Below are 12016 nucleotides of genomic sequence, written 5' to 3' on the forward strand. Positions count from 1 at the left end.
CCTTTCCAATGATAGACCTGTCAAGCAACATTATAACCATGTGCTGCTGAAATCACCTGCTTACTATCATTAACATTGTGCTTGTTAACCCTCAGCAGCAACATTTTCTTACCGGTCTCATGACATTTTGTCAGATATTTAGGCTATGTTTCACTATGGGTCATATTGTATTAAGAAAACAAGAGCATTGCAAGTCAGTGCAATATAAGCCCACTTAAAGGTGCCATCACTATATAAATAGTTAAAGAAAATAATATCAAACATTTTGTAAAGATTGGACACTGTGTGGTCAAACTAGAGAGTGACAATTTAGTTAAAGTTTTACAATTTGAGGGCCATAACTCAGGAATGCCTATTGATCTGGCTGGTGAGACACTCTTTGTGAGACATGCTCATAAACATGATTGAGACCAATTTAAGTAAATATTGGATGAAAATGTCATGATAAAGCTGACCAGTCAGTTTTTGTGATTTTTTTTTCTTCTGTGAGGGAGAGCATATAATCAATGCTTTGTCAGTCAGTCTTTCACACCTTTGTTAAGAGAATAACTTCAAAACAACTAATGGGATTAAAATAAAACTTTGTACATAGATAGATGTTAACAAGAGGAAGTGCAGTGCATAAGAACCACAATCATATCATGCATATTTATGAAATCATCTCCGTAGAACAATGTTTTCATAATCAGTGTAATGAAACTAGGTATGTAGATAAAAGCAATGACAGGAAGTGCAGTGCACAAGAATCATTATCATGACCTGTATATTTTTTTAGGAAGCTCCCCTTTACCTGATATTTATCAATGATTGCTGCTTGTCCTGGCAGTATCTTGGAAAGTACTAAAGGGATTGAAATGTAGATTGATGGCAATAAAAGGAAGTGTGGTACCCAAAAACAATAATCTTTCCCTGCATATTTATTTAGTTATCTCCCCATAACCTGATATTATTCCATATTGGGTGCTTGTTCGGGTCATATCTTGGAATGTTCTCAAGGGATTCAAATAAAACTTGGTACATAGATAGATGGCAATGACATAATAAAATGTTTGAAGATCCATATTAATGCAGTGTTCCTCTTCTACTGACTGTTGTGCACATCAATTGCTGCTTTTTATATCATTGTTTTGAATTCAAAACCATTTACCTTCTACCAACACATTGTATTACAATTTCTGCTTTTTCCTAGAAAATTGGTGTTTCAACTTTGGGGAGCATCCAGCACATTCAGCAATACTCTATTTTCATTCTAAGGGCCATAGAACCAGAGAAAATTAAGACATCTGGCTGGTTACCAAATTGGTGCCAGATAGTATTCACACAAACCTTATGACCAAGTGTAGTAACAATGACGGAGGGAATGTTTGAGTTCGACAGATGACAAGTTGAATTTGGTAAAATATTACAACTAAAGGCCAAAACTCTGGAGTGACTCCAGTGATCAAACTTTTTTTGGATTCATCAAATATTTCATGCCAATTATCATTAAATTGCATTTTGTTTTCAAGACAATCCAAAAGTATAATATATATGGTTTTTATTCAATGACCACATGTAACAATCAAATTCATGTTATAACAAGAGCTGTCACAGAGACAGCACGCTTGACTATTCCGCTTTTCAATGTAAGGATTGAAACGTTTTGGCGAAACATGCATGGATCACTGTTAGATTAGATTTCAATGCAATACATGGTGTGCTGAGATATTAACATAAATGTGGTTCCATGCAAAATTTTAACGAGAATTTCTTAGTCTAATAATAAAGGGCCATTATTTGCAAAATACAGTTATCTAACTTGGTTATTCAATTAAGTTGGGTGGTTGAATACCATTGTATAAAGTCTCAATGCAATACATCAAATAGTTGCTGAGATATTATCCTATGTGTGCTAACATGCAAGACCTTAACCAGAATTTCTAAGTCGCATAATAAAGGGGCAAAAATTATATATTATAAAAGATAGAGTTATCTTACTTGATTAAATAAGAAGGTTAAATAGATGGGAGCCTGTTTGTAAAGTTTCAATGCAATACATGATGTATTTGCTGAGATATTGACTTAAATGTGGTTACATTCAAAACCTTAACCAGAATTTCTAAGTCGAATAATAAAGGGCAATTATTTTGCATTAAATGCAAACTAGAGTTATCTTACTTGGTTATTTAAGTAGATTGGATGGTTGAGTACCATTGTATAAAGTCTCAATGCAATCCATCAAGTAATTTCTGAGATATTAACCTATGTGTGCTTACATGCAAAACCTTAACCAGAATGTCTAAGTCAAATAATAAAGGCCCATAATTTGCATTATATTCAAAAAAGTGTTCTCTGGGAATACATATCTAATGTTTCAATGCAATACATGATATATTTGCTGAGATATTGACTTAAATGTGGTTACATTCAAAACCTTAACCAGAATTTCTAAGTCGAATAATAAAGGGCAATTATTTTGCATTAAATGCAAAGTAGAGTTATCTAACTTGGTTAATTAAGTAGGTTGGATGGTTGACTACCATTGTATAAAGTCTCAATGCAATACCTCAAGTAGTTGCTGAGATATTAACCTATGTGTGGTTACACGCAAAACCTTAACCAGAATTTCTAAGTCAAATAATGAAGGGCAATTATTTGCATAAATGCAAACTAGAGTTATCTAACTTGGTTAATTTAGTAGGTTGGATGGTTGAGTACCATTGTATAAAGTATCAATGCAATACCTCAAGTAGTTGCTGAGATATTAACCTATGTGTGGTTACACGCAAAACCTTAACCAGAATTTCTAAGTCGAATAATAAAGGCCTATTATTTGCATTATATTCAAATATTTGTTATCTAACTTCATTAATTTAGTATGTATGATAGTTGGGAATACATATCCAAAGTTTCAATGCAATAACTGATGTATTTACTGAGATAATGACTTAAAGGTGCTTACATGCAAAACCTTAACCAAGGTGTGACGCCAACGCCAGGGTGAGTAGTATAGCTCTCCTTATTCTTCGAATAGTTGAACTAAAAATGGTTGGAAATTAATAACTGCCGAAGTGAGTCCGCTTACAATAGATAAACAAAAACAAGGAATAGGTTTTGCAGTTATTCACACATGATTGCAAAGAAAAGCGTCATGTTCAAGACATTTTTTTTACCTTGTGCAAAATGAGACCGACTGCCTACATTAGTTGTCACTTGTTTTTTGTCTGGTTTTATTTAAAATAAAGGTTATATTAAATTGGTATTTTACTCTACATCAGGTTCAATATCTGGTGAAAAATGAAACGGCCCGAGTTGAAAACAAAAACAAACACTCCAACAATATACTCCGTATCTAACCTCGTGTAAATCCTGTGCAAATTAAATGCCTACTTTAAATAACTAATTATGGCATAAGAAACTAATTATGGCATAAGAAATACTTTTTAATTATGAATTAATTAAACAGTATATAACTCCTGCCCCATACAAATGTTCTAAACCTTCAATGTACATTTATTTAGAATAAGATGAACTTCCAGATTACAAAAAAACATTTAATTGTTATACATTACACAATGAGATGAATAGCAAGAACTAAATGCATCCTATTTTTATAGACCAAGCCATCACAAGGTAGAATTGCACAATCCCTCATACTTTCTGCCTGTAATTCATTTCTTAATATGAACAAAGGAAAGGAAATAATTACGGCAATATAAGCAATACTACTACAATCTATAGCAGTATCACATGGTCCCATGCTCACAACATTAATTTAAACAATTCATGGTTTGAAAACTATATCAAAGGATCTGGTTTTTAGTGATATGTAACCGACTGAATCTAACATTTAGAAGTATAATATTGCAAACAAATGGTTACAATACCAAAAAATGGTAAAAAACTATTCATATTACTATGTTCACACACCCAAAGTTCTAACACATCATTTGGGATTGATTTCCAAAAAACGCACATAAGGATAAGGATATATATTTAATACACTTTATTTCCTGTAGTATAATATCAACTTAAAAATAAATAAATAATAACAGAATATAAATTCAAATTGTTAGCACTTCTTTACAATGAACAATGAACTGTTATGTTAGTATTGGGTGTGACTCCCTCTGCCTGCGTCAATCACTGGGCAACAACGTTGTATGAACATGATGCAGTAGCGACCATTTGCAGAATATCTAACCATTTGCAGAATATCTAGCACCTGCTCCCAATGATACCAGGTAGTGCTTACTGCTGCATTGGTCACTCAGAATTAAATGATATAATTCTCTACATTCATATAGTGTAAACTAAATGAAATGCTTCAAAGGAAATTTTTTTTTTTGCTTGGATCAAACTGAATGTCAACTGTAACTAGCTCACAGAAATAGCTTATTTGTTAACTTCCATTTATAATATTTTGACATACCAAGTATTACTTTTTTAGTTCTACAGAAATTGTAATTTTAGTCACATTTGTCATAAAACATATTTTTCAACATTTTACCGTACCAACAATTTTTCTGCGGTTTGAGTCAATTATTAAGAAAATTATACCTATATAACAATCATTGAAATTAGACTTTTGGATGAACAAGCCCCAATTCATATACTATTGCTTGGCATCAAATTTTGAACAAGCACTGCTATATAAAATTCAGAATTTGAGCAAGCCCGGAAGACATTTTAGCAGTGCAGGGCTTGCGGGCTTGTGTTAATTTCGACCACTGATATAAAAATACATGCGATAGAACTATATAGGGCGAGCGTATGATTTTATCTTGTGTATGTTTTACCTTAAGCCCTTAAAAATGCAATATCAATGATTATATCATCTGCTTACTTGCATACATACATGGAATTTGCCTTGCAAAAATGAATATATATATATATATATATATATATATATATATATATATATATATATATATATATATATATATAAATGTATGTAGGTATTAATCCAATTAGCTGTAAAAATCGGATCACTTACACTTTACTCCAGAATTAATTAGTGAATAAGTTTTTAATTACTTTTGGTTCAATTATAATCACTTCTACACATAATTCATGTATTAAATTATAAACTTTGTTTTAAAGGCAGCCAAGCTCAAATGCATCTATAAACCATTTAAAACACAAAATACCTACAACTTGACAAAAACTATAAACATTATAAAAAGTTTAACCCTGTTCAGAATTCCCGCATACACAGAATGCACTGATACAAAACATACTTATTATTATAATTATATCATTTAGATCTTTGCCTCCATTCTTTGAATGTTATGGGTAGAAATGGCCTGATTTTGTCTTTTATTATTTTATTTTTTTATGATACAAATTCATAGTAACTTTTTTGAGATTTTTTTTAAATGAGGTTGACTGCCTTTAAACACACACACACCATGGACTTTGTAGTATTAAATCAGCTGTCAGTGTTTTAATAGTCAATACAAGTAATAAATATATCATCTTTAAAACTGTACATTATTTTTTCCCCATTTTTTGTCAAACAAAACAGTGACTACACATAAACCAATGACATGTTACATTAAGCCCCATAATTACAAGCAATACATGTGAATAAAATAAAAAAAGAAACCTATGTTGCTCTAGTATTAAACTAAACATAATTGCACATTTACTGCTCTCAGCACAACTAAACGGTATAATTTGAGTCTACCATATGTTTTTTAGCAAAGCACTCAAAATCAAAAGCATTTTTCAGATAAATTACAGAGAATTTATTGACGTTCAATACTGTAGCCATGTATGTGCAATCAGCATCCACAACCTTCTTTTTCATCATCCCCTGAGGCTGAGCCAGCTCTCTGTAGGCCGCGCCGCTCTGGAGAATCATGAATATTCACAACATCATTACTCCTCGAGTACCCAGTGTACATGTATGCTGGCATCATAGGTTTTGAATTCTTCAATTTGTGGGCTAATGTCATAAAGATTGCTTCAACATGATTTGCTTTGTTGTCATCTTTTGCAGATGTTTCAAACAATGGCATGTTGTGGGAATCAGCAAATTTCTGTGCCAAATTGGTGTTAACTGCAACTTTTTCAGTCATATCACATTTGTTACCAACAAATATTCTTGGAATCTCTTTGTTGAGATTGTGTCGATCACACTCCTCAATCCATCCCGGCATGCTTTCGAATGAAGAGATTTTTGTGACATCATACACAAAGACAACAGCATGTACATTGCGGTAGTAGTGTTGGACCATGCTCTTCCTAAAACGTTCCTGGCCCGCCGTGTCCCACAACTGAAGCTGAAACAAACAAACTTATATGTATGATGTTTACTGGAAGATAATAGTCTTAAAATATTAAGAAATAAACAACAAGCAAACTTGTTCAATATATTTGTAAGATCTCTGTAAAAAGTGTGCACACTGTGAAAGACATGTATGAAAAGTACTTCATTCACTCTTTGTGCACATTTTTCATTTAAGCTTACCTTTTTGCGACATTAGAAAGAAGAGTCTAGATAACAACAGAAATATATATAACAATACTTTTTTACAGAATTGATTTGGGACAGGTCCAAATCCCCCAGATAAGTATACAACTGATTGCAGTTGTATAGAAATCCAACGATTCCTGTTTCTATCCCTACTTTACCTTAGTAGGATAAGCTAAGCTTCTTCTCTTTCTTTTAATATAACTAATATACATACTGTATATATATTTGTATTTATGATCATGCCAATGTGATGGAACTTCCCTGCCCTGGGTACTTTTTATGGTTGGAGCTTTACTTTTCACAGTTTTCCTTTATTGTTGATTTATATAGGGTAACTTATTTCAATGTACGTTCATTTCAGCAAGACTCCTATATTCTCAGGACTTAAGTCACATAATTATGTCATGTAACCTAAAAAAATGTTAAAAGAAGCTTAGTCTCATAATTTTTAGTTAGGCCTAGGGAGATTGTTAAACAGGCTTACATAAGAAAAATACACTATTTGATGGTACAGGGTTAAGTTGAACTTTAAGGAAAGGTTATAAGGTTGTGGTTTGGTAAGTTTTAATAATACTGTTTGGTTAGTTGACAAACAGCATAAGATTTTAGGTGTTTACTAACAGTGGCCAGAGGTGTGATAAAATTAATGAGTTAAATATAAAATATCACCATTAATTCCTCATGATTTTTTGTCTAATCATTTGGACCGAATAGAAATTGAGGCAGCTTTGAGGAGAAAATTATAAGTCTCATATAATTCAGTCATCAAAACAAGAGCAGTCGTAAGACAGCGCGCTCGACTACGCCGCTTTGACTTAGAAGTGAATACAATAACGATGTAATATCACCAAGTTTAGTCTCTTTATGTCAAACCTAACTAAAATTATTCGATACATAAGGTGACTTTGATGCTGAAGCCCGAACAATGATGCAAGTCATTCAAATAACTTGATTTCCCATTATGAAAATGTGGTTAAGAATAAACAAATATGCCTTTCAAAAGAAATAAAAATCAAAAAAATCAAGGGCCATAATTTGTATTTCGGGTTGAAATGGAGTTATGTTTCTTGTTGTATGATGGTCGTAAATAATTTTGAATTTTAATAAGTGCACTGAATGAATATAGAAGTTTTTTTTAGTAAAATCCTAACTTGCCCTTAACTTTAACTTGCCTAAAACTTTAAGTCAATCAGGGGCCATAACTTGTATTTATTAAGGATATGGAGTTATGTAACCTCATTGGGTGGCGGTCCTGAACAATTGTGTGAAGTATTAAGTCAATTGAATGAAGGTTATAAAAGTTATTAATAAATATCCCAACCTGCCCTTAAACTTTAACCTAAGTTCCATGGTCAATCAGGGGCCATAATTTGTATAAATATAATATGGAGTTATCTAACTTCATGTGATCTGAACAACTGTGTGAAGTATTAAGTCAATTGAATGAATGTTATTGGAGTTTTAAGTGAAAATCCCAACTTGCCCTAAAACTTTAACCTGCCCTAAAACTTCAACCTAAGTCAATCAGTGGCCATAACTTTTATTAAGGATAATATGGAGTTATGTAACCTCATTGTGTGATGGTCCTTAACAACTGTGTGAAGTATTAAGTCAATTGAACAAAGGGTATAGAAGTTATTAATAAATATCTCAACCTGCCCTAAAACTTTAACCTAAGTTCTGTAGTCAATCAGGGGCCATAATCTGTGTAAAGAATACTATGGAGTTATCTAACCTCATCATGTGATGGCCCTGAACAACTGTGTGAAGTATTAAGTCAATTGAATGAAGGGTATTGGACTTATAAGTGAAAATCCCAACTTGCCCTAAAACTTTAACCGGGCGCTGACGCTGACGCCGGGGCCATTAGTATAGCCCACCTATTCTTCGAATAGTCAAGCTAAAAATAAGGCTTTTGGATGAACAACTAGAATACTTACACTAGTGCTTGGCATCATTTTTTAAACAAGTCCTACTATATAAACTCTATGTTTAAACAAGCCCTTTAAGTGACATCTCCCTCCCTAAATCTGTGTATAGATACAAATAGTACACAACATCTGTGTGTTAATCTTAATCATTACTGGCCTTTGCTGTCTATCAGAACTCAGATCTGAGTGTCCTGCTGTGAAGTTCTGGAGGTTTATTCAGGACATGAACAAAACATCTTCTTATACTAGGTTTATAGGTTTATACTGTTCACTTTTTCATAATGCATGTATATTTATTATTATTACAATGCTTTAGAATTAGAATAAGAGTAATGTTATATGTTAATACTAGCACATTTATATTATACAACATCAATGGAATAAAATTATGGAACATCATATAGCACTAACTAACATGCATAAAATGTGTTACAATTAAGAAATAATTATAATTCATAGCGTCACATTTAATAAAATGGTCTCCTAGAACTAGAGAATAGACTGCCAATATAACAATAGTTACCCTGTATTTAAAATGGATAGAAATATATCAATTATATAACTATTAAAACCTTTTTTACTCATAAAATTGTTCATTATTTATATCCCATACGTCACATTTATAATTAAATACATAGACTATGAATATTGCTTATTGAATTATGGTTATGTATTAGTGAGACAATGAGATTATTTACTTATATATTTAGAGGCTTAGTTACACATTACATTTACTACAAGAGCTGTCGTAGGAAAGCGCCCTCAGCTATACGCTGCTTTGTCTTTAAAATAAATACAATAATGATGTAATATTTGCCTGTCAAAAGCAATAAAAAAGTAAAAATAAAAATTGAAAGTCTGCAATGCAACAAGGCCAAATTTTAAATGACTGACAGAAGAACTTCAGCCTTCATTGTGAGATTCAGTTTCATCTGGGGGGGTTCTATTTAAAGCAACAGTGACCTTGACTTTGACCCCAGGGGCCCCAAATGCAATCCCAAGGAAGTCCTCCATAAACTTTTCCTACATACCAAGTTTGGTCGCAATATGTCAACCCTAACTAAAGGTTTTCAGTACCAATCATTATCTATTTTTAGTAACAGTGACCTTGACCCTAGGGGCCCCAAACGCAATCCCATGAAAGGTCTCTGTAAACCATACTTAAAGTACATATCCCTTTGGCCACCCATAACAAAGAGGTACACCATTCTAATGGAAAATATTAAAAATGTGCCTGTCAGAAACAATATAAAAAAGGTCATTAATTAAGGGGCATTAATTTGTATTTCGGATGTATGCATGTAGGTATGTATGTATTTCTTTAGACCTTGCGGTCAAGGATAACCCGTGAAAGTGCAAGCACTTATTTCCAACGGGGTCCTTTGTTTTTGCTGAAGGGACAGCACGCTTAAGAGACAGTGGTGGGATACAAGGAAGTCCGGGTGCGATACCCTAGCTCTTTTTCGAAGAGACCCCTTGGTTCTTTTACGTGCTTGGTGTAAAGCACCGATACACGGGGTACAACTTTCCTAGGTTAAACCAGTACTGAGTACACCACTTTTCCGAGCACTACCCTTTAAATGCCGAGCGCCAGGCAAGGGAGCAACTTGTACCAATTTTTAACGTCTTTTGGTATGACACGGCCAGGGATCGAACCCACGACCTCCCGCTCTGTAGGCGGATGCTTAAACACTAGGCCATGGATGATAATTATGGAGTTGTGTAACCTAATTATCTGATGGCAGTTAACAAACTGTAAAGTATTAAGTCAATGGAGGTTATAGAAGGTAAAAATCCAAACTTTCCCTAAAACTTCAACCTGATGTGGCCTAAAACTTAAAAGTTTTTTAAGTCAAAATACACCACCGACTTCTAATTCTATACCTTGAGTTGTTCAGAGTCCACATCGACAAGCCTCTCTCGGAAATCAACCCCTATGGTTGCCTCAGTCTTGTCGGGAAACTTTCCACAACAAAACCTAAATGTGAGACATGTCTTTCCAACATTGGAGTCTCCTATAACAATTATTTTAAAAATCCTCTTTTGCGTCTGTTTTTCAAGAACTTTTACCGAACTTTTTTCATTATTCAAACCATCTGTATTGTCTGCTGTTTGAGATGTCATTGTTCCGTCAAAAATAAAACCTTGATAAAATAGTTCAGGGGATTTTTTATTAACCACTGATGATGGGTTCTTAATTTACTTGTAGAATAATATTTATTGACGTCGGCTGGAAGCGGCCATGTTTGTTTTGACAGAGCGAAACCAAAACACCATGCCGAGTAGCTGATACAGGTTATTTTACACACTTATATATAAACCTTGTTCTGTTTGGAATTCGGATTTGGCTCTTTTTAAAAAAAATTACAGATTTTTATAGATTTTTTTACATAATCATTACTTGAACTAAAACTCTGAATATTATAATTTTTTGCAATTATCAGCAATTATCATGATTTCCTTTAATATTCTATCACTTTGAGGGTTTTGCATAGAAATATGACATTATCCGTACAGTAAGGGGCCGAAACGTCTTGAGTCAATTTAATTAAGGGGACGAAATAGCAGGGCCGAAACATCTTAGGGGCCGATTTGGTTGTGGGCCGATTTTTCTCGCTCCCCTTACAGATTGGGAAACATCTAGAAAACATCTTTTAATAATAATAAAAACAAAACAAAAAATGAACGTTGGATTTTAGATATTGTTTCGCGTACACAACTATGGTTTAATATTGTTGATAAACGAAATATCCTTATCCACATGTCAATTTTGTTAAAAGTGGGCGTTTTGTTTCCTAATCGGGTAATCAATGGACAAAGTTTCCCATTCTGGAAACGCTGTTCAAAGTGGAATCTCTTTTTTTCTCAATAGGGAAAGTTTTCAAATTAGCATATACACCTACACATTGTATGTTCTGGCCCATCGGAATCTTTTCATTTGTATGACTTTTTGTTATGAAAAAAGTTTAAAAAGCTGGGAACAATTAAGCTTTTCTAGTAGTAACTGGAAAAAATGAAGTATAGATCGATGAAACTGCTGTTGGTGTAGTGCTTTTATAGTCGACCATAATTTGGAGTGAAAAACTATGGTTGAGCTGGATATCCACAAAGGGCACGTGTATTTTAAACAATTTAATGAGATTCTTGATTCTCAGTTATTAATTGAATTGAACCCCGACCCAGATCCCGTAGGATTGAAGAGATACTGCAAGGATCTATTTGTTTGGTAGCAGGACTTTCCAACCCCATGACTTTCCAACCCCTTTTAATTGTCATTTTGGAAATCAAAGCTAGCCCATTCAACCCCTTTGTCATTTTAACCCCTAAAAAGCCTAAGACTTTCCAATTCCTCATAAAACGAGAAAGTTATTGAAGGTATAAGTTGAACGATTATTTGTTTACAAAGTGAAAATTGCGGGACTTGAAACAGTTCTTTTGGTCAAACTATACCATCATGGATCTATTTTGACTAAATTTTATTGAGTTTTGCCTCTATTTCTTCACAACGGCTCGTGCACTTAACATGAGCCAATTTCTTTATGTTAAACCACCTTTTATACTTGCCGTGGAACGTTTATGCAGTTATCGTTCAGCTTATTTAAACCTTCAATACCTGTTTTGTTAA

General features: G+C 33.3%; 1 protein-coding gene across 1 annotated transcript; it reads right to left on the bottom strand.

Moving 5' to 3' along the window:
• Positions 1-1520: 1520 nt before the first annotated feature.
• Positions 1521-10657, bottom strand: LOC128227592 (putative Ras-related protein Rab-33). Its single transcript, XM_052938278.1, has 2 exons — positions 10276-10657; positions 1521-6266 (listed from the first exon to the last, which is right to left on the bottom strand). The coding sequence occupies exons 1-2, from the start codon at positions 10513-10515 to the stop codon at positions 5766-5768; spliced, it is 741 nt and encodes a 246-aa protein (XP_052794238.1). The 5' UTR covers positions 10516-10657; the 3' UTR covers positions 1521-5765.
• Between the last annotated feature and the right edge of the window lie 1359 nt (positions 10658-12016).

Source organism: Mya arenaria, chromosome 3 (genome assembly GCF_026914265.1).
Source record: "Mya arenaria isolate MELC-2E11 chromosome 3, ASM2691426v1".
Taxonomy (NCBI): Eukaryota; Metazoa; Mollusca; class Bivalvia; order Myida; family Myidae; genus Mya; species Mya arenaria.

Bases quoted from the DNA above. Each gene is read 5' to 3' on its own strand.
- LOC128227592 (XM_052938278.1), bottom strand. From the start codon at position 10,515: ATGACATCTCAAACAGCAGACAATACAGATGGTTTGAATAATGAAAAA. The intron at 6,267-10,275 runs GTATAGAATTAG...TGTTTGTTTCAG, and splicing joins TGGACTCTGAACAACTCAAG to CTTCAGTTGTGGGACACGGC.